Here is a 22,757-nt window from a genome sequence, read left to right on the forward strand (position 1 = left end):
GAGTAACTCACCAAGAAAGCTCCATCAAGGATCGTTCTAGCAGATCTCTAGAGTCTGTCATATAAAACAACCATGCTTAAGGAAAACATGGGGTCACATAAGGTATATCATAATTTAGGAAATCTAGAGAAAAGGATATATGACAGTAGCCGTACGTGGGCCCATGGTCTTTTAGGTCTATCCACTATTTCATGAGGTGCTGAGTTGACCCCTTCGCACTGCAGAGTCTTACCTGTTTGGGATACACGTTGTGTCTTTACTTTATGGTTCTGTTTTTGGTTCATATGTTTTGCTTGTACTTCCTTGTTCAATGAAAGACCTCACATTAATCAGACACTTAACAGAATTAGATAAATAGACATGAATTTGAATAGAAAGAGTAGGTTATTGCCCAGTTTAAGGGGACGCTTAATAATAATTAGTTCATTTATTAGTTATTTTAGATTAAATAATAATACAAATGTACAAATGTACAGGCTAGGTGGCCTAGTGGTCAGAGCATCTGCCTTCTACGCAGAAGGTTCAGGGTTCGAATCTTAGTGTCACTTAGTCTTGGGAGTAGCTAAGGATCCATTGGATCTATGCGATCTCCTCGGTCGACTCAGCCGAATGATAGGATACTTAATTGAGGGTTAAATGAGGAGGGGTACCTGTTAAAAGTTCAAGAAACTTCCTAGGAGGCTTTACTTGGTATCCCTCAACCCCTTCAGTGCATACTGTAAACATAGTACTATTAACTATTCTTATTATTATATGTTGGCCTTTACAGCTCAGTCACTGAGTGCCCTCGATTGGGATTATTCTTTCTGGTTGACTTGATTCACTATCACCACTCATTCAAATATATCATCAAAGAATATTCATGTTCATTTTTTCTCGAATGAAGGTTAATTTTCGCATTTGTTTGATAGTTTAAATAATCGGATTGAGCCAAATTGTATTAAATTGTGTTTGGCTATTCAAATAACCTGTCTTTTTTCTGGGCATGATATGTGTATCAGAGGTTTTCCCAAGCTGAGTTGCGATTTAAGGCATTGAAGGCATTTTCAGCATCAATGAGCAGGATTGCTTCTGTGGATTTATCTATTTAAAACCTGTTGGACTGCATGAATGGCCGTTTCCACTCCTTGCAAGCTACTGCATAGTTGTATGGGGGCTATGTTCGTAGTGATATCCTGTTTTAATACATACGCATTGCTCCTTTACTGAATTATTGTCTGGAACAATATTTTCTTCTACTACCACTTTAAACTGAGTGTAATCCTCAAACGATAAAAACTAAAAATCAATCCAGCACACAGATCAGATCTGATCAGTCAATTGAAATATGAGCTAACATGTTGGTTGGTTTAACCAGGCAGTAAATTATTCATCTGTCCGCAAGTAAGGTCTCTTAAATGGTTAAAATTTAGTCAGCATTTATTCTGATATCTACAGGTATAAAAAAGTAAAGCATAAAATGTGGTACACTAATTCTATGTGCAAAATTTGTATTGATTCCGTTTGTTGCGAGAAGGAAAAGGCTCTTTTCAGGAACGGAATTGTTCTATCTTTTAATATAACAATGTATCATATTCATGATCTCAAATTATTTGTTATATAGTAGTGTTGAAAGTATTATCCGATCTGGATATTACATAAATTCTTACTCTTCGAAAATACATCTTATAATTTTTTTAATCATACAGACTTGTAAGTTAGAAATGACCTAGCTCTATCTCAAAATAGCTCTGTCTCAAAATAAATGTTTGTAATCCCAAAACTTCACCTTTAAATGTTAAATAAATCTCATTGTACATACAAAATTTTGAATGATGATTTAGAGAAAAGACAATTTTTTTTGAGAAACAATCATATTTTTTTTAGAACATTCATATTTTGTGTATACAATTTCTGAATTAAGGTTTACTAGCTCAATTATAGCCAGGAAAATGACTGAATGCAAGGAAGAAGATGAAGATAAACCTTTTAAGTGTAGTCATTGCAAAGAGGTTAGTATTTGTTAAGTTATTTAATGGTATTTACAAGTTTTAGTTCATTGGGCCTCTTTTACTATTACTACGTTTTTGCACCTTACATCATTAGTTAGACTTTGCTTTTCAGTGCTCGTGATGCAAATTTTACAGCTTTTATTCAATTGCTACTTTATCAAACATTTGTATGAATTAAAAATGTAAATTTTTAATTCTAGTATCTAAATTTTAACATTTGGAAATTTATCATCCAGAGCTTCATCACCGAAGACAGACTGCAAGTTCATAAACGGAACCATAAACTGAAAGTCAACACAGGAAAAGGAAATCTTCTGCCTGGTAATTATACTCACATCTTCCCAACATAATAATTAGTGGCAAAATGCAGACCACAAGATAGTTTTGCAAGCATTTTATTCTAAGTTCCCTTCCAAAGGGTACTTTGTAACATAACATTACTTTGATGTTTCACATGTGCTCATTCCTTGTGTCATCATTATGAGCATGTTGATTTATATCTTGTTTTGCTGGAACTGAATGTTCATAGATGTATTTTGGAGTATGTATATGGAAACAAATAAGATTGGAACTCTGTTTGTGCAGCTAGGGGTATAAATGAAAAAACACTCATATTAAATGGAAATTCAATTTAAAACTTTTCTAGAGATCTGGTTTTGGAATAACCAATAATTTGAGCATACCTATTGGAAAATTTTCGATTATGAATTTTCCGCACGGCTCAATGGTGTAATGTTTTCAGGTTGTGAAGTGTAGTTCAAACGTTTTACTACAAACGATATCACAGGGAGCCTATGTATGGCTTTTAATCAAATGTTGGGATTTGGGACGAGCCACTATCACCTTTTTACGTCAATTAGAAAAGTAGATTATATAAGCATTTCAGCTGTCTCTAAATCTAATCGAATCAAATAATAATGTTACAAAAATTATCACACGTAATCATTAATAGTTCTACAAAAATTTATAATTTAAACTAAAATGCTAGGTACGAAAATGTTCACATAAATTTCAGCAGCCAAACTAGAAGAAGTTACAGAGAAAATGTATGGCCACCATGATTGAGTTGGTGAAATTAATACACATATAATTAATAGTAGAATTAAATTAATACACATATAGTAGTAGAATTAAATTAATACACATATAATAGTAGAATTCGTCGTGAAACCAACATTCCAACTGTGTATGGCATTAAATTAAAATAATCTGCCGACTATTATTAGTTCAAAGTTGCCTTACGTTTGCAGTCAAATTCTTTTGGTTATCTTTTTTGGGAACTATGTATTGAGTAAGACTTTATTACCGGAACTACATACCCACTCCACTTCGTTATAAAGATTTCGGCTGCAAAACTTGGACTTAAATTGTTGTTAAATCACAAAAATATGACATTTTTCTTGCATTACTTTGATGTGCAGAATTTTATTGTTCCGGTTCTTAATTGGTCACGGATTAGATGGTTGCGAAAATCAAATTTAGTACATTTTTGCAGATTTCGTGAGAAAGAAAGCGGAAACAATAAAAGCCGGATAAACCGCAGTTAATACTTTGAGCCGATAAGGTTATCTTTTTTGGCAGATTAAACAAAATTGTTAAAATATTACACCAAACGGGAATGTATTATTGGAATGTTATTTCAGAGCAAACTCCTACACCTACCAAGTTCCTGGATTCTTCATATGATCCCTTCGCTGACCAGGTAATCTTTCATTAAATCATGTTTACTTTTATCACATTGCTCAAGGATTTGTTTAGATTGCCCAAAAATTGTTAAATACACAAAAAGTTCCCTCAAGTTTTAGAATAACATGACGCATAGTTAAACTCTTGAGTAACTTTGTTGGTTCCTGACTCCTTTGCAATTTTTATTGCATTCTGTGTTTGTGTCTGTCCGGTGCTCACTACATTTGATCGCACATTACTGCTCATCGTCATTCGTCATCCTAATTATCTAAGTCAGCAGCAGAATATTCTACACCTTATCAGATGAAAGCCAGTCTAATATAATAAGCTTCCTAACACTTCTTCCCTGTCCCTGGCAACATGCCCGGACATGGCATCCGCTCCAACGCAGCCCGAGCCACGTGTATATATCCTGGCCACAGCCATTAATTGGCTGAATATTAGATTTGTTATCACGAATTAGAGAAAAGCTTGTAAGATGTGGGTGGTGTGCGGGCTGACTAATAGATTTATAATGACATCACCAGCTCCTTTACCAAACTTGTTGAACTGTGCTTTTGCTTTTTGGTCATAAATTAATTTACGTTTTCCATTAGAGTCGGTGTCGTCGCCCATGTAATATTAAATATTTGTATTTGATGAGTTGTTTGTTTCATGTTAGGGTTACTCATTTTTAATTTTTATGTCCTAAGAGTTATCCGAGGGATTAGTTCGTGAGTTGCATGCAATTTCGTTCCATTTTTTAAACGTCAAATATTTTAATTTCTGCATGAAGTGGTGGTTGGTTAACCATTTTATTAAACTAACATGACAATTTATCAATCGAGCTTTACAATATTATTCTTAAAAAACGTTAATGATCAAACAAGCTCAAGTAATAAGTCTTATCTTTTAAATCTTTACCGGTAATGACACCTATTCAATATTCATCTCATTATTATTATATACTGACAACATAGTAATAATCCCTTCTACGTTATTGGAATTTGGAGATCAATCAGCGACAATAATGTCAGCATTACAATCCATAATTCGTAATTAAGTATCTCATCGGTCTGAATGGTATTGAATTATAGCTGTTATGACTCCAAACAAAGAAGAAAAGCTACTCTGGCTTGGCAGTACAAATGAACAAAGGTGATGGAGGAAATGAGGAACAGCTAATTAACTTGGTCACGTGACAGCTTGTTAACTGTAGAGAAGAGCTCGTCTGAACTGCGACGTATTTAATATATTTCGCTGGATTGTACAACTTTCGTCTTGGTATTTTCCAAACACAAGGAAATTTTCCTTCTGGTTGGTAATATACTCAATGATGGAAGTATAGTGTATTGGCTATGCCCCGCTTACTAGTTTAGCTCTTTCTAGTCCCCTGCTACACGGCATGTAAACAGGGATTGGCTAGTTAGAGGCGGTCCGTGTAGGCCTTACACTGTGCTTTCAGCAATACTCATATATTACTAAATCTCTATTTATATTAGCCTGTTATAATATTGTTTATCATAATTGCTCTGATGGAATCCAACAAACAACTAATAATTCTATTTTCGTCACACTACCGAGATTATTTACGGATTATTTAAAAACCACAGCTGTTCACTCCGCGCCCACCGAACAGTTATATCTCTCTCTCTCGATCATGTTATTTGTTCCTTATTTCAAGAGCGCTGAAATGTCACATAGCTAAGATGCTTGACACGTAGTTGTGTCGGAAAATTAGCCGGAGTATTTACGTTGATGTCGCTGAAGCCAATTAGTCGGTGTCGGAAGAGGCTCACAACTTGACACGCATTACCGACACATCATTAACCGGCCTCCTCATCGCCACCACCTCCTATTTATACAAGTATTTTTAGTTGGCAGCCTTCCTGGAATAATTATAGTAATTTGCATGACTGATACCGTATTTCAGGAAACACAGCATCTGAAGAGCTGTATTGCTAATCATGCTAATCTGCATCATCTCTCCGGCTTCTCCCGTATTCCTTACATAATTGACATTTTCTTGGGCTGTAAATCTTTCTTACGTTAGTTATCACTTTTAGGGGTGTCGTATTGATTCGAAAATACTTGGCCTTAGCCCATTCTTTATTGTAATTAATCGCCAACTAGATTTACTGTATTTATTAGTTATATGTGGCAGGTAAGAGCGACGGAAGAAAACTGAGCGATTACCTCAAAGGTAAAACTAGGGGAGTGCTGAGCATATAGGGAGATGTTGTGTGTGTGTTAGTAATTGCAGTGTCGGGGACCATGATGTCATTGTAATGTGACACCTCCACATTCAAAGTTAGTATGATGTCATGGCTATATCCGGGTCTGCTAGGGGCAGTGTCACAGCTCAACCGAGAGCTTATATCATCATTCCACCTGCCTTTACTTTCCGGTTGTTGATGAACCCTCTCCCTTTCCCTGTGCACTTGTCTGGAGTCGGTTTCTCTTAATCGTCAGTTTTCCTGCTCGTCTGTACTTGAGTGCTTTTTTTTTGAAGTGGTCAATTTTTTTTGAAGTTTTTGCGACATTTTGGCTGCTGGTTTATTCTGAATCGGGTTCGTCTCGACGATGGGGTGTTATTTGTGTACACGTGTTCTATGGTTGCCTCATCATCCAGTATTATTGTGAAATGAGTTAGATCATTTATTTAAAAATTATAAAGTTAGTGAATTTTTCTTTTGTTTAACTTTTGCTTTTGGCAGTACATAAAGACATAAATATAACCTCTCTACTGCGCATACTCATAGAAATATTTGAGACATTGTGGCACGCCCCCCAACGACTGCAGTACCCGTCATTTAAAAATTTAAAAAATACAATTAACTTCTTAGTAGATGCTGTTGACGTAGATAATTGGGATGTATTACACTTTATTTGGGAAATCGATTATTAGAATTTCTAGTTAAATCAGTCTCATAACTAAACTAGCAACTTCTTGCCAATCTTGAAGTGTGAATCTCACACTGTGAGGTAAAGAACGTTTACACGCAGTTGTTGCAATAGACTTGACTTACAGTTTAAAATTGCTTTTGCCTCGAACGTTTATAGGGAATTATTGGACTACTTAATTACTATATAATGGGCCGATAAATGGCGTATTAAAAGTTTGTGATGTGACAAATTCAGTCCAACGAATCAAATGCTATTTGGTGCCATAAAATAAAAAGCTGGCCCACCATGTAAGTTCATGAACCATTTTCGTTGAGACAATTTATATTATCGTATTAAACGGTCAATCGCCAACTAGACCCGCTGAAAAACTTTTCAAATCCAATCCTACTGTTTAAAATCCAATCCCATTGTTTAGGAGAGCAGTACTAGCGGTACTTTCAGTAAACTGTCATTATTCATAACCAATCACAGAACTTTAGTTTGCTACAAGTAACTGAACCTTATCTGCCGCAGTGAAATTTTTTTTGTTGAACCGAGAAATGCCTGAATTAGTAGATTTCTCGAAGTCAGTTAAGTTAATTGTGTTAACTACGTTAGTAATTCAAAACAAATGGCATCTTATCACACATACCGATTACATATCGTATATTAGGAAGCATTTCCGGGTTCTGAGACCGAAAAAAGACAGGCTCACATCTATTATACTTATAGAGAAACCAAGGTTGATCTGAGACAATCGCCGATCGATTATCCGAGTCCACTACCGATCGATTCCGAAAATATTTTCTGTAATACACTGGGCCGGGGTTTGGAATATAATCTGATGGCGATTCCCTGACGATATTCCGTACCCAGTGTTATGGTTATCTCTCTATGAGTCTCTCCCTTCTCCTCAAACATTCCGTTTTGAGGATTACTCCAGCTCAAAAAGCTTATTTATACTCTATTTAAGGTGTGCAAAGAATTGATTGAATAAGAGCGCACTAGATTTTTTGTGGAGAAATGAATCCTTACCAGGACCTAAGTTGGAGGGAGTAAAAACGGAACAATTCTACAGAAATATTACAGACATTGCTCGTGTTTTAAACTGTTACGTTGGTATTTATGATATAACTAGTGTAACCCGGCCTTCGGCCGGGATTTCACTGCCGCAGTTAAAAAGGGTAGGAGCATTTACCCGTTGAGTCAAAACCCGCATTAGTTGAGCAATTCTATTCGGAGTGCCCTCACGTATCCAATGGTATCTTAAACAATAGTAATAGTATCTTAAACAATAATAATAAATAAACGTGTGTGCAGTATTAATTCATGTAAAATTTGTCCTTTGATAGTTTGTAATAAAGATTGTGAAGTGAAGAATGTTGTATATAAGATTAAGTGTAAATTATGTGACCAGCTGTACGTTGGAGAAACCAGTAGGAAAGTACATGCTCGTGTAGGAGAACACTTACGTTACGCTACCTACCCTGCTACCCCTTCTAATGTTAGTCAAGCTTTTGCCATACATTATTCGAGCTGTCATGAGGGGTTAAATCCCAGTTTAGAAGTAGATATTTTAAGAATTGAACCCAATACTGTCAGAAGAAAGATTTTTGAAGCGATGTTTATTATTAATCTGAACCCTACAATTAACAAGAGAGAAGAACTGGATACTATTAAACGTTTTATCATAGCTAGTACTGAAGAATTTTAGATATTTTAGTTTCATTCCCTTTTTATTGCATACAGTTTAAGTTTTCTAGCAGTAGTAAGTTTTAATGTTTTTTCACATCTCGCTCATAATCAGTAACCACTCACTATATTTTCACTCACATTGTGTATACACCATCTCACATGTATTGTATCTTTTACCTTATCATCTGTTATCACTTACATCTTAAATCATCTGTTATCACTGTACATGTCATTCCATCACACGATCACAATCACGTACTTGCTGTTTAGTGGATGTTTTAAGTTTATTGAATAGCAGATCGAGTAGTGTTGTATATATATAGATTTTGATTCTAATTTTAGTCGAGTATTTGAACAATTTGTTGTCGTTTAGCCATTTTTGATTAATAAATTTTATGAGACAGTTTTCTCACATATTTACCAATTTTGTCAGCATGAATAAGAAGTTGTTACTTTGAAACGTCGTTTATCCTAACAGTGCAATATCATTTGTCGCAAATCAGAATAATCAGAAACTATTTGGAAAAAACCCAAAAACTGTCTATTAAACAATAATCAATAGAAATTAACCCTTAACACCACACCCGCCTATCATATTTGTGAACACGCATAACATTGTCCTATGAAAGTTAGAAAGTATGAACTCTCTCTCTGCAGTCCAAACAGTGCCCCCTCCCCTAATAAGATTATAGTATAGACAGCGAATCTTACCCGGGTAACTCAATTACACTAATTATGCAGCTACATATGCGAGCCCCGTAACTCTTACCGTTCTGCTCAAGCAATTTTATGTAACATTTGTGGTAGAAAACCATCAATTAAACCACTTACCAACGACTGATTTAAAAAACCTTTATCATTTAACTTCGTCAGAGTTTTGTCGGCACTTTACCGAAAAAATCAGTCCCGCAACTCTTACCGTTTTCTTGATTAAGCCGCTCGGAAATTACAAACAGACAGACAGACAGACAGACAGACAGAAAACACACATTCTGGGATTATTAGTTAGATTGTGGGCATTTAATTGTGCTTTATTATGCCTCATATGATTGGTCCTTGAGCATTGGGCAATCAGCATACAAGACCACGAGTTCAAAACAGCTGAAGAGCCTTTTAATATTTTATTATTTCAGATATTCATGCATATAATATCTATACTGTATATCTGTATATATACCTGAGCGATGAATAACATTTCGTACTCTTGTACACTTTTAAAAGTAAATATCTGCTACACGTTGTCTGGTCCCTCCTGTCTTACTCTTAAACTTCTTACCGCACAAGATATATCTAGTATATAATAATGCAAGAGTATCAAACCCGAATATTATTTACACAAGGTCAGCTAATTTTTACCATCTCTCTCTCTCTCTCTCTCTCTCTCTCTCTCTCTCTCGCTCTCTCTCTCTCTCTCTCTCTCTCTCTCTCTCTCTCTCTCTCTCTCTCTCTCTCTCTCTCTCTCTCTCTCTCTCTCTCTCTCTCTCTCTATCTCTCTCGCTCTCTCTCGCTCTCTCTCTACAAAGTCCACTCCCCTGCTGGAAGGGTGGTCTGATAGGCTGGCAAATTCAAGTTGTAGCTGTTATTCACGTAATTGTCAAATATTTTAAATAGTCGAGGTTTTGAGAAAGCCCTACAACCTGTGACACCCGTAAAATGTAGAAAGAATGTGACATGTACTAATGTAAATGTACAGTTCGTCATTCAGACGTCCAGAACGTCACATACCGCCACGCACCAACCCCACCATTTCTCGCGTGTTTGTCACATACCGCCACGCACCAACCCCACCATTTTTCGCTTGTTAGAGTTCGTCTTGCTCGGGGTGATGCGGTGTCTTTGCGAGTTTAGTTTCGTGCAGTGCTACTAAGACTGCGTAATAGCGAGAATATTTTCACGGAAAAAATATCATCGTTCTTCAGAAAAATATTTCATGTACTGGACGTTGTCATAGTCAAGCAAATATCTGTCCGGTGACGTTGCAGCGTAATAACTTATTTACTGTTTATTAATTTATAGCCTAAATATTTAAAATGTGCGCCGGTATTTTATCGAAATGTCAAACAGCAACAGAAATAGTTTACAGCCTGTATCAACTGTAAATTCCTAAACCTAAATCCCTTTCTCTGCTAATTCTCCAACATTATATCTACAGATTAATATTGCCAAATATTTTGCGTATCATGGGCGCGTATATAAACGATTAGTAGAGTACAGATCTGATAGGTCAATCATCATTCACCATGCGAGTAAATTTTCAAAGTTAAATAAGATACTAGTATGGTTTAAGCCTTGCCATTGTCGTAATAGCAACTTGTAACTTCTTTTATCGAAGTTTCGTTCGCTAATCTAGAAGCATTAGTCATATTCAAATTCTTAAGTTTCATTGTACGAAGATAGTATAAATGTTAAAAGGAGCATGGATATTGAATCTTTACTTCATCATGCTAGATTGCGGAAAATTATGAATTATTGAAGCTTTGTCGTTATACAACTGCATGTCATCTGCTAAACATTGCGATGTCTTCATCATCAACAATATATTGAGAACTGTGTGCCGAGAGACTGGCCTTGCTTACCAGCAAATGTAATGAGAAAGTGAAACATGCCGTCAGGTGATAATGATTTAAAAGTGATTTTGTGAAGTATGAGCATATTTTTGTTGACATGTAACTTGTAAGTTGTAACCCTCAACTTAGAAAATTCTATATAAGGCTGTTATTCTTCATTGACATCGTGTAATTGCCAGGAAATATTCACGGAATCGGCGCCAGGTTTTTTTTTCGAATTGAGACCTGTTTACTGGTTAGTCGTTATCTCAGAACTGAAATTGCGCATCGAGTGTGCAAAGAATAATACATTGAGTGATAAGGGTTTCTGCGACACTTGCTAAGAAAGTTGGCAGGAATAGAGTCAGTGAAACGTGTTATCAGCGAAAACACCTTCCGGTAATCATACCCCTGTAAACCTTTCCAGATTAGGTAATTTCTTAATTATTAATGGTGTAGGGCTTTGGTCGGCTCTCAAATTATCAACCAACCAACCTGATAAGTGGTAATAAAATGATTTTTGATTTGAGCTGATCATGCAGCACCAATGATAACGTCATCAATTATCCATTTGCTCCACCGCTCCACAACAAGACAGGTATTGTTACAATCTCAAGAGGCGTTCATAATGTCACGTTTATGTTTTTGGTGCTCATTTAAATATCTGGTTGCATTTTGTGAGCAAAAGTTGGTATCATTTTGAATATTATTATGCCTCTTATGAGATAAATATCTGAGCTTTTGTTAACTGGTCCACTGAATAACTGTTTTTCTGAACACCCTTTGGGTGGGGACTGGCTGTGCATTACAAAAGATGCAACGAAAGCTCGAATATTTCACAAAGTTATGAAACTTATGATGCCACTGCACCTTTTTATTTAACTTTCTAATATATATATAATTTTATAAATCATATAAATATAATCTTATGATTGAACGCAATATGATTTCCATAGGGTTATCACGCCCCTCTTTGTTATATTGCTTGAATACAGACGTATAGAAATAAGATATTGTGATCATAGCTTACATGATAACTTAATTTTATATGTTTTATCTAGATTTGAAGATGGTGTACCTGTGTTAATGACAATCTTCTATTCGGTGAGTCAAATTTGAAAAGCGTTTAACCCATCAAATTGATATAATAATATATTTCCTTTTAGTTTCAATAATGTTTAAAAATTGTTTCGATGAAAAAAGCATCTATCTTGTAATTACACGCGTTTTCGTTGAACTACTATCATTTCTCTTAGCGTAGCCAACGACACGTAACAACTCGTATTGCTCAGAATTCCCATTAAGAACCTGCTGTATACCTTTTAAATAAACCGTCTGTTTAGAAAACCATGTGTTTAAACTTTAAGTACTTAGAGAAAGTAGAAAATTGACGCTTTTAAACGATGCACCAAAACCGTCCTGTGATTTAAAAAATTTAACTTAAATAAGTATACTTTTAAGAGAATTAACCTCAATCTGCAGTGGTGTAAAGTGCATGTAGGAAACCTTTAATTCGACGTTTTTGACTAATTATGGTTATATAAAACCTGCTACTGAGCCCTCACCATTTCAACGACTTTTGACTGTGGGATACGCTTAAAGTAGCTAGTTCAGAACCCATCTAAACTACATAATATCTTGTGTGTGCTCCTTTGAACATTAGTGAGATATTTAAGGTATTTATCATGGAGGGTGACAACATTTAGCCTGGGCGTGTGTTGCTACATGAACTTTATTTGATAAGAGTTTGAGCTTCAAGGTCTTCCATCTCTCACATATCAGCGAGTCAGTCGATACTTTAAAAACCTTCTAGTCCATTTTTTCAAACATATATAATGTAAGTAAAAGTTGTAAGCGATATGTGTTATATGCGTAACCGGAAACAGTGTGTATTGGCAGGGAATTTGTTTCCTTTTCGTGATTTCATTCTTGGAAGGGGGTGTAAAGTCTCACTTCGCAGATAATCTAGGCTGCCTCCTTTCTTTTAACACGATGGCTATCGTAATTGACTTTTGTGGGTGGTTTTATGAGTCACGATATTTCGCATTTAACTAAACCCAGAAGGAAGGAAGAACTGACGGTTTGTCTGCTGAAAAGGATAAGAAGAAAAATACCGCAGAACCACGTCACACACATTTGAACTCTGCTTCTATTTACTAACGTTAGGTTGACGCTGATATTTCACAATATTGGGATGATGTTATCACTTATTTATGATAATGTCTGCTGGTCACGCATATCCAGTACAATAAATAATACTCCGGTATTACTCCCTTATGTCGGGATGTTTAAATCCGTTTCCCATGTTGTCTAATTATCCTGTCAAAAGTTTGTATTCGCATATAATATGTAATTGTAACGACCTGTTTTCGTTTTCTCCTCTTGTCTGCATGTATGGGTTTGCTGACAATTGGTTCCATAATCTCTTGTATCATGAATAGAAGTCTGTGTTCTCATAATATGTAACTACATGTTTTCTTCTTTCGTCTGTGCGTGTTCCCTAGTCTGCATTGTTCGGTTTTGCTGCCTGGTTTCAGTCACAGGCCACAGCTCACACGTAACGTTTTTTCCACATTACACATTACTTAACAGGGGCGTTCTCATGTTTCATGACTTCTACACTAGTGAGGCTTCTCATTAATATTTCGTTTGATCTATAAGGAGCAATAGTTAAAAAGGTTTTATACATATTGGACGGTATTGTGGTGTGTTACGCTGCTAAAGATGTGATGGTCTTGCAAGTCACGTGTGCTGACTATATAGCAGTTTATGTCACGTGATATATAATACCATTCCGGATCTGGTTCTTTCTTTGTCAAAGATATAGATATTGGTAAGTGTGGTAGCCGTTCGATAGTCCATCACGATTTTAATTTGACAGAAGCTAAGTACAAAGGGGTTTAATCAGCGAGTCGCATGACTTTGAAATGGCCATTTAGGAAGGTTCATTATTTGATAGCATAGGATTGTCGGTGAACATATTTAAAGATATAAATCATCGCCAGTGTCAAATTTCTATTAGAGTGTCACGAATAGCAGCTACGCAGTAATCGACATAATACTTAGCTACTCAAATAGTAGTTTTTAATATCTGTCTATATATCGGTATGCGGCTTCAATCATCGTGCCTATCTAAAGTTTTAAATCCGTTGCCTAATAGCAAAGCTAGACAAATGGCATCGGGATGCTTTTTGTCGGTGTGGCACATCTCGTGGACCATGTATGATGAGCTTTTAAATATCGATTAGTTCTGGCAGTGTTCCGTATTGGTACCCTTGAGTACTTAATACCTGTATAAACTGTAGATCAGGTACATGATGTGACACTCCTCCTATACTCCTCCTACATGACAATAGACCGACACAGTTGTGCTATGTTGTAGTCGAGCTACAAGTGTAGCGTAAATAGCAAGCATGATTACCGTCCACCACTTCAAACAGTGATCGGAGTTTAAAACATTCCTGAACAGGCGGGATCAATACAACTATCGAAGTTGATCCGCGAGTAAAAGTATATCAACAATGTCTAATGAGCCGAATGTTACATAACTTCGCCTGCATGTTGTTTACAAATCTCGTGGTTATAGAGTTATTCTTCTTTCCTAGTTGAGAGAAGATGATGGATTAGGCCTGTAATTGAGCTGATACGTTTGAAGTTTAATGAATAGAATCTGTGAAAGTACGGAGTATGGATAAGCATGTTGCTCGACAGCAGCAAGCATCACAGCAGGCTCGGTCTGATGACGATATTGGGATGTTAACACGCTTTGAGATGGAGAGCTTCCGGTCATATTCAGGTATGATCTGGGCATATTCGGATGTCAGGCATCTTCACACTTTAGATATCTCTAATTTGCGATATCCGGACAGTTTGCGATATCCGGACATCATGTCTCGCTTCTTCAGGTATTATCCGGAAATCTTCAGGTATCAGAGATTGTTCAAAATATTACTTCTGAGGTCTTATTTCCGATTTGTGATCCTGATACCGAGCAAAAACATCAGTAACTGATTTAATAAAATGGTGCTCAATAAAGTGGTGGCGCAAGGTGCAGCGTGGTCAATATGGCACTTAAACACACAATCTGTTGATCTGTCAAAGATAAAAGCAAAACACTCAGGAGTGTTGAATGTTGATTCGCGAAGTTCCGATTTCCGAAGTTTTCAGAGATATGACCTGTAATTACACCAGAACACATGAACGTGATCATCTTTCACATTCCAACTTAATTCAATCTTTAGTCGTAAGATGTCCGATGAGTGTGTACTGGCTATAGTTAGACGCTGCTTCTTGTGTTATTATCATAATATGGAGTAATGAAGTATTGCAATTGCCGCTGTCCCCTTCGTTCCCTCAGCCTGTACACGAAGCTTACAAACTTGGGGGCAGCTCGGTCCCATCCCGGAAATGTTTTATCCAGTTTGGTGTCACGTGCCCGGGTCGAGCACTCTAATTGGTTGATTTGTAGACGACCAGTGCGCCGATTGGTGGAGCGCATCTAGACAGATTGCCAAGAGGAAGCTAGACTTCGTCATATGTTGCATGTCTCGGCTGAACCATGCACTATAGTAGGGTGTATTACAAGGCAGAGGTGGGTGGTGTGAGAGACTAGATAGTCCGGATAATTCAGTGTCAAGAGTCTGAATAGTTCAGTGTGAGAGTCCGGATAGTCCAGTGGGAGAGTCCGGATAGTCCAGTGTGAGAGTCCGAATAGTCCAGTGTGAGAGTCCGGATAGTCCAGTGTGAGAGTCCGGATAGTCCAGTGTGAGAGTCCGGATAGTTCAGTGCGAGAGTCCGGATAGTTCAGTGTGAGAGTCCGGTTAGTTCAGTGTGAGAGTCCGGATAGTTCAGTGTGAGAGTCCGGATAGTTCAGTGTGAGAGTCCGGTTAGTTCAGTGTGAGAGTCCGGATAGTTCAGTGTGAGAGTCCGGATAGTTCAGTGTGAGAGTCCGGATAGTTCAGTGTGAGAGTCCGGTTAGTTCAGTGTGAGAGTCCGGATAGTTCAGTGTGAGAGTCCGGTTAGTTCAGTGTGAGAGTCCGGATAGTCCAGTGTGGATGATGTAAGAGTCTGATAGACTTACAGGTAGTCCAGCAGTGCTTACATACCGTGTAACACCTCACAGTATGTGGCAGGTGTTTTCTGTAACAATATCACTGAAGGAACACAGTCTATTGGTACGGACCAGAACATGACAACCTATCGCATCATCGGGTTCCGTCCTGTTCACAGAGCAAGTCAGCCCATTTACTGACAACCTGAGATTCCTCCGAACTTTTCAAAGTTGGCATTCCACCTGGAAAGACTTGTCGGCATTCCAGGCCTGTGGAACACTAGCCTAACTCTGCACTGCACAGTGTCAGAATTCACTTACTTCTTTGAAAATCCTTCTGTCGTTTCAACCAAATCGTCGCGTCTCTTTAGTACAATATAGCACGACAAATGTTGACAAATATGAGAGGGTTAAACTTCAAAGCTTGAGTTCTCTCTCAGTTATTTGAATGCTTCACAAAGCAGGTGCACCTCACAGCAATAAAGCAATTTAACTCAACTCGCGGACAAATTCCTTACTCAATGACACGTGACCTACTACCGAATCACTGTTGGTGTTCGGATACCTAATATCTTACATATTATTTCCTAAAACCAAGAGTTTAGAAATTCAAAGCGCTCAACACCTTAACCATGTCGCTATTCAACGTCATGCTTGAATAACGAAATACGCCTCTTAGTACAGGGAAATCCGTCTGAAAAAATCGATCTGCTGACACACGAAGCTTTCAGAGGATTTTTGACGTTTTTGAGTTCCATTAGGTGCCCTTTATGGCTGACCAACTTTTCCAAACTTTTCCACGTGGCTTAAGGCCACTTTTTGCCACTTTACCACTTTTTACCACCTTTCTTGTTTGTCGAATATCTTTAGTTGTGAACATCGTAAAAGGTTGCGAATCAATCGAGTGTGTTCATATTATCAGGAAGAAAAACTTTTGTCCTAACAATTTTTACGTCAGATAATAAGTTAATTGGATAATTATCAATTAACCAATTAGCAAAATTCTAAAATTTTTTTATTGGCTAAAAATGATCGGAATAGCTTAAAACACGGAGAAAAGTAGTTTTTAGAAAAAATTTGAAAATTTTTCACTCACATTTTTTTTTCGAGACTTCGAAAAATTTCGAAAATTCAAAATATTTTTTTCTGCCAAAAGTGATCAAATTGCATGAAACGCGGAGAAAAATGATTTTCAAAAAAAACTTAGTCAATTTTTCGTTTCAAGAATACTTAAATCACCAATATTTGTAGTTGGAGTTAAGTAAATCTCGGCAGATTTTAGTAATAATCAGGAATTACTAACTCTAAGTGGAAAGGTCTGAAACTGAAAAACGTTAAGTTTAACCATACGATCGTGATGTAAGAGTTTCATAACTAATTACAATACAGCCTTATCGATTTTCACAGAAACTGCACCAATGGCACAGTCAAGATCGAAACGATAGCCTGCTGTACTGTCATTTTATTGATTTCAATGATGAATCAGTGGGGTTAAGATAATCACATTTGTAATAAATAAAACCTCTCTGTACCGTCAATTGTGCTAATCTAAACCGGCCTACCTGTATTACCAGACCTCTTCTTTTCCTCAACAATCAAACCGAGTTGTTCATATCGCATTTGGTGGGTGATGTAAACTAAGTAGTAATACATATCGAGCTATATTCAATCACAATACGACACAGTACGTGTATATTATATGGCTCTTAATGAGGTTTATGAAACGCTTTATACCGGTATAGAGAGGTTTTACAGTTTATCACGAAAACGTCTACTTGGTCTCATGGCCCATTTACAGTTCGAAGAAGGGCAAGAACAGATCAGGGAAACTGAGGAACAGCCAGGTCCAGGAAGCAAGTGTAAATACACCTTCCAACATCTACTGTAACTGTTTTGTATTGTACTGCATACCGCTTCATTTGCGGGATACCTCAAATCACCCCCATATGTCAGGGTCGGCTAAGAGTAAAATCAACAAGGGTAACATACGGGAAAGGGTAAGATTTAGATACGAGTACAGTGTCGGGCAAGGGGTAGTAAAGAACCGGTAATAATTAATTCAGTGAAATGTTCCACGAGAGTCAGGATATTTTGGAAATTGCTAATAGAGACAGATCCTGATCAGGAAGGATTGTTAATGTTATTGAGGATGTTGATTTGAAATCCGGACGTCGTGAAGTAAAAATACAGGTTCTTCCCGCAGAATATTCGGGGCCCATGATGATCAGCTCGGGATTAATGTGGGACAGATCGAAGACTGACAACTGAACCCAATTGAACCTAGTTCCCACTAACCAATCAGCTTAATTGGTTAGGGTTAGGGTTAGGGTTATGATTAGGGTTAGGGTTAGGGTTAGGGTTAGAGTTAGGGTTAATCAGTTGTCCGGTAGCCCGCTCTTGCGAGTTGACATTCTAAGCTTTTTGGTCTTTTCTTGCCTTCTTTGAGCTGTCAAAGAGCCATGAGACCAAGTAGACATTTTCGTGATAAACTGTAAAACCTCTCCATATCGGGCCTCTCACGGGAGAAACGAGAAGTGTACGGTATAGAACATTTCATATACCTCATTAAGGGCCATAATATAATATACACGTGTTGCATTGTGTCGTATTGTGATCGAATATAGCTCGATATGTATTACTACTTAGTTTACATCACCCACCAAATGCGATATGAACAACTCGGTTTGATTGTTGAGGAAAAGAAGAGGTCTGGTAATACAGGTAGGCCGGTTTAGATTAGCACAATTAACGGTACAGAGAGGTTTTATTTATTACAAATGTGATTATCTTAACCCCACTGATTCATCATTGAAATCAATAAAATGACAGTACAGCAGGCTATCGTTTCGATCTTGACTGTGCCATTGGTGCAGTTTCTGTGAAAATCGATAAGGCTGTATTGTAATTAGTTATGAAACTCTTATATCACGATCGTATGGTTAAACTTAACGTTTTTCAGTTTCAGACCTTTCCACTTAGAGTTAGTAATTCCTGATTATTACTAAAATCTGCCGAGATTTACTAAACTCCAACTACAAATATTGGTGATTTAAGTATTCTTGAAACGAAAAATTGACTAAGTTTTTTTTGAAAATCATTTTTCTCCGCGTTTCATGCAATTTGATCACTTTTGGCGGAAAAAAATATTTTGAATTTTCGAAATTTTTCGAAGTCTCGAAAAAAAAATGTGAGTGAAAAATTTTCAAATTTTTTCTAAAAACTACTTTTCTCCGTGTTTTAAGCTATTCCGATCATTTTTAGCCAATAAAAAAATTTTAGAATTTTGCTAATTGGTTAATTGATAATTATCCAATTAACTTATTATCTGACGTAAAAATTGTTAGGACAAAAGTTTTTCTTCCTGATAATATGAACACACTCGATTGATTCGCAACCTTTTACGATGTTCACAACTAAAGATATTCGACAAACAAGAAAGGTGGTAAAAAGTGGTAAAGTGGCAAAAAGTGGCCTTAAGCCACGTGGAAAAGTTTGGAAAAGTTGGTCAGCCATAAAGGGCACCTAATGGAACTCAAAAACGTCAAAAATCCTCTGAAAGCTTCGTGTGTCAGCAGATCGATTTTTTCAGACGGATTTCCCTGTACTATCTGAATACAACCTCCGAGTCACATAATCTAGAAGTTTTAAACTTTTAAATAAGCGACTTTTTAAGGGCCCTGGAACCCTTTCCTGTATGAAATCTTAATTGCTCTCTGTCTTGAAGACTTTTAACTGCGAAATGGAAATAAAGCCCTGACCGGAGAGTACCGCTGGTCAGTGGTATGAAATTATCCCAACATTATCCGTTGAATAGGCCGCTCTATATAATAGTCAATATTTTTCACGCCTAGCCTCAACGCTAATGGTATATTAGCGGAGCTTTTCTTTTAGATGAAATTTGCGCATTCGTCTTGAACGTTTTGCTTTTGCTGTGACATCGGTATAGTAGTAGTTAGAATACCGCTTCTCTTCTGTTTGTTTAAGGTTTCGGCTCACTTTTGTTTTTTCCGGGTTATTCATATCGGATGAGGTCGTAGGGTTTGGGCTCTAATTTATTGACACTTACTTCCTGTTACCCTTTCATTCATTTTTCCCCTTATTCTCTTCCGTCACGAACACGATTTTCTTACTCTGGCTGCTTAAATACTCATCCATGATTTTCAAGTTTATTTAACTTTTTGGTTTGCGTATCCACACAACTTCCATGATCACCGCAACTTACAACCATGTTCCACCAAGTCTCCTTTTTAAAATAGCTCTCATATATTAGAGCTCAATGTGAGAGTGGCTAAGTAGTTGATGAGAGGACCCATTAACCAATAACAAGCGAGTCTGTAAGCCAACTTGCACGGTCCACTACCACTTACATCTATTGGAAGTTTTACAGCTTAGAGGGAGGAGCTATAGTTAAGTTTAATTTTAGATAACGCGAAAGCTCAATATAATATATATCTTGTTATTATATTATATATTATGCTCTCGAGAGATGAATTACTGTACTAATAATAGATATGAGCTCTAGATACTCGTACAACTGCAAGTGTTGTCAGCTATGTTTAGAAGTTTCTGGTATGTGGAAACTTTACGAGAGTGAGTGAGAGAGAGCGAGAGAGAGAGAGTTGGCTAAATTCCGCATTCCAAAACACATATCCTTGTTAGTGGTTTTAATACGTCTTCTTCGAGCTGTATTGCTCACGTAGCAAATACTCCGAATTGTTTGTTGATCACGTGATGGGGGTACAGTGAGGGTTTTACTTTGACACTGTACCACACGTGTTTTTGAGAGCTCCCCCGTTTCATTTGCTCAGTTATAGAGTTGAAAAAAGAATGTGGGGCGAGGTGAGGGGGGCCTCCCCACCTCCACCCACCATCCCACCTTGCCATAAACCAGTATCAAGTAGCCAGTCAGGCTATCAGGTGGGCACATGCCTCTACATGATTCATATTCTGGTCGACGAATGAAAATATGTGTCACATTATTTATAACATCTCTGTCATCGCAGGCATCTGTGCCAGTTTTCTAGGCTTGGCCCAGCAAATGCCACCATTCCTTTCGTGTCGTTTTAGGCTAACGTTCCAAACATCTAGTGCTGCCCTGTAATAATCCCAACTTTATAATATGTGATAGTAGCTATTTATTATATATCATATATAAGTTACAATACTACAGCGGTATTCTATTGTAATTTTGTGCCGAGAGAGAGAGAGCGAGAGAGAGCGAGCGTCTCAAGGAAAATATTGGTGCTCGCTTCTCTGTGATTTTGATGATCTAGTATATTATATCACAGCTCAGTGATAATGATACCTAGCTTATATATATGAATGATAATTGTGGTATTCCTTATTATGTAATACCCGAAAACTCCGCTTTTTGTGGCCTTGGCTCTATTTATTGATGTGACTTAATCCTCCTCATAGCCCAGCTGTAAGACGGTGTATGTGTATCAAAAGAATTCCTTTTACTGTACCCAATGTAAGCTCATCATAGCTAGAATTGGCTGCAAGTGTAAAGCCAAGCCCGACAAGCTCATAAAGTCCAGCCAAGAAGACTGCCCTGAACTTTGTCTTGACGTACTGTGGGGGTCACGTGGCACACTCGGACATTGACGTAATACTTGTTTAGCGTGTTACTTACACGACTATGGTAGTTTGTGATGAGTGTGTGTAGTGTGTGTAGCAGTACTACAACAAGAGTTGTAGTACTGCTGCTACAGTGGCTGTGTGTCTCATTAATTCACGCACTTCGTAGTTAGATGATACTTCACTGCTCCTGGAGTTGTATTGTGGAGTTGTAGTGGACTGTAAAAGTAGGTGGATTTGTAGTGGACTGTAAAAGTAGGTGGGTTTGTAGTGGACTGTAAAAGTAGGTGGATTTGTAGTGGACTGTAAAAGTAAGTGGGTTTGTAGTGGACTGTAAAAGTAGGTGAATTTGTAGTGGACTGTAAAAGTAGGTGGGTTTGTAGTGGACTGTAAAAGTAGGTGGATTTGTAGTGGACTGTAAAAGTAAGTGGGTTTGTAGTGGACTGTAAAAGTAATTGGATTTGTAGTGGTCTGTAAAAGTAGGTGGATTTGTAGTGGACTGTAAAAGTAGGTGGATTTGTAGTGGACTGTAAAAGTAGGTGGGTTTGTAGTGGACTGTAAAATTAGGTGGATTTTTAGTGGACTGTAAAAGTAGGTGGGTTTGTAGTGGACTGTGAAAGTAGGTGAATTTGTAGTGGTCTGTAAAAGTAGGTGGATTTGTAGTGGACTGTAAAAGTAGGTGGATTTGTAGTGGACTGTAAAAATGTGTGAATATGTCGTGGACTGTAAAGGTATGTTGATTTGTAGTGGACACGGTAAAAGTATGTGGAGGTAAGATTTCTGGTGAACTCTAAAAGTATGCGGAGGTAGGTGTGAAGTTACGTCAAGCTCCAGCTCAAACCGGCTGTGTGCATGATATAGCATGATGACACGTTATTATGGTCCTTTTTAAAACGTCCACTTTCCTTTGTTGAAGTCTCTTCTCATTGCTGTAATTTACCTTGCTAAATCAGTCACTCTCTCACATTTGCACTTTCAGGCCTGCGCTGCCTCTTTTCTTTACAACGTGTAAGCCTACATTACATATCTTATAAACTTTCATGGAGTCATGATTCGTATTGTTCCAACACAAGTTAATGACAATACAAAGCGCTCAGCAGCCCGCTCTCCGATCATTCAGTAATCTATAGCTGCTACCAGAGTAGCTGGCCACATGTAAGATTGCATCATAAGAATAGAATGTAGTAGTTGCTAGATAATAATCCGTACTTTAGCACTGTTTATAATTGTGCGTCATATTGTAGTAGCTCCTCCCACTGCCAGCTCTGAGCTCTCTCAGCTTTAAAGCTCTCTCTCTCTCTCTCTCTCTCTCTCTCTCTCTCTCTCTCTCTCCTCTCTCTCTCT

The 22,757-nt window shown here is 37.4% G+C and overlaps 1 protein-coding gene across 2 annotated transcripts in view; it reads left to right on the forward strand.

The window, feature by feature from the left end:
- Nucleotides 1-1,907: 1,907 nt before the first annotated feature.
- LOC134811054 (transcription factor jun-1-like) overlaps nucleotides 1,908-22,757 on the forward strand; it is a 30,805-nt gene continuing 9,955 nt past the window's right edge. The window contains exons 1-3 of one of the 2 annotated variants that reach the window (XM_063817762.1): nucleotides 1,908-1,991; nucleotides 2,228-2,312; nucleotides 3,635-3,693. In XM_063817762.1, coding sequence (XP_063673832.1) covers nucleotides 1,932-1,991; nucleotides 2,228-2,312; nucleotides 3,635-3,693 — 204 coding nt within the window. In that variant the 5' untranslated portion in view covers nucleotides 1,908-1,931. Of the gene's footprint in view, nucleotides 1,992-2,227; nucleotides 2,313-3,634; nucleotides 3,694-11,848; nucleotides 11,888-22,757 lie in introns of those variants that run through there. The other variant, XM_063817765.1, reaches the window with a different exon arrangement.

This window comes from Bolinopsis microptera, chromosome 2 (assembly GCF_026151205.1).
Source record: "Bolinopsis microptera isolate Bmic1 chromosome 2, MBARI_Bmic_1.0, whole genome shotgun sequence".
Taxonomy (NCBI): domain Eukaryota; kingdom Metazoa; phylum Ctenophora; class Tentaculata; order Lobata; family Bolinopsidae; genus Bolinopsis; species Bolinopsis microptera.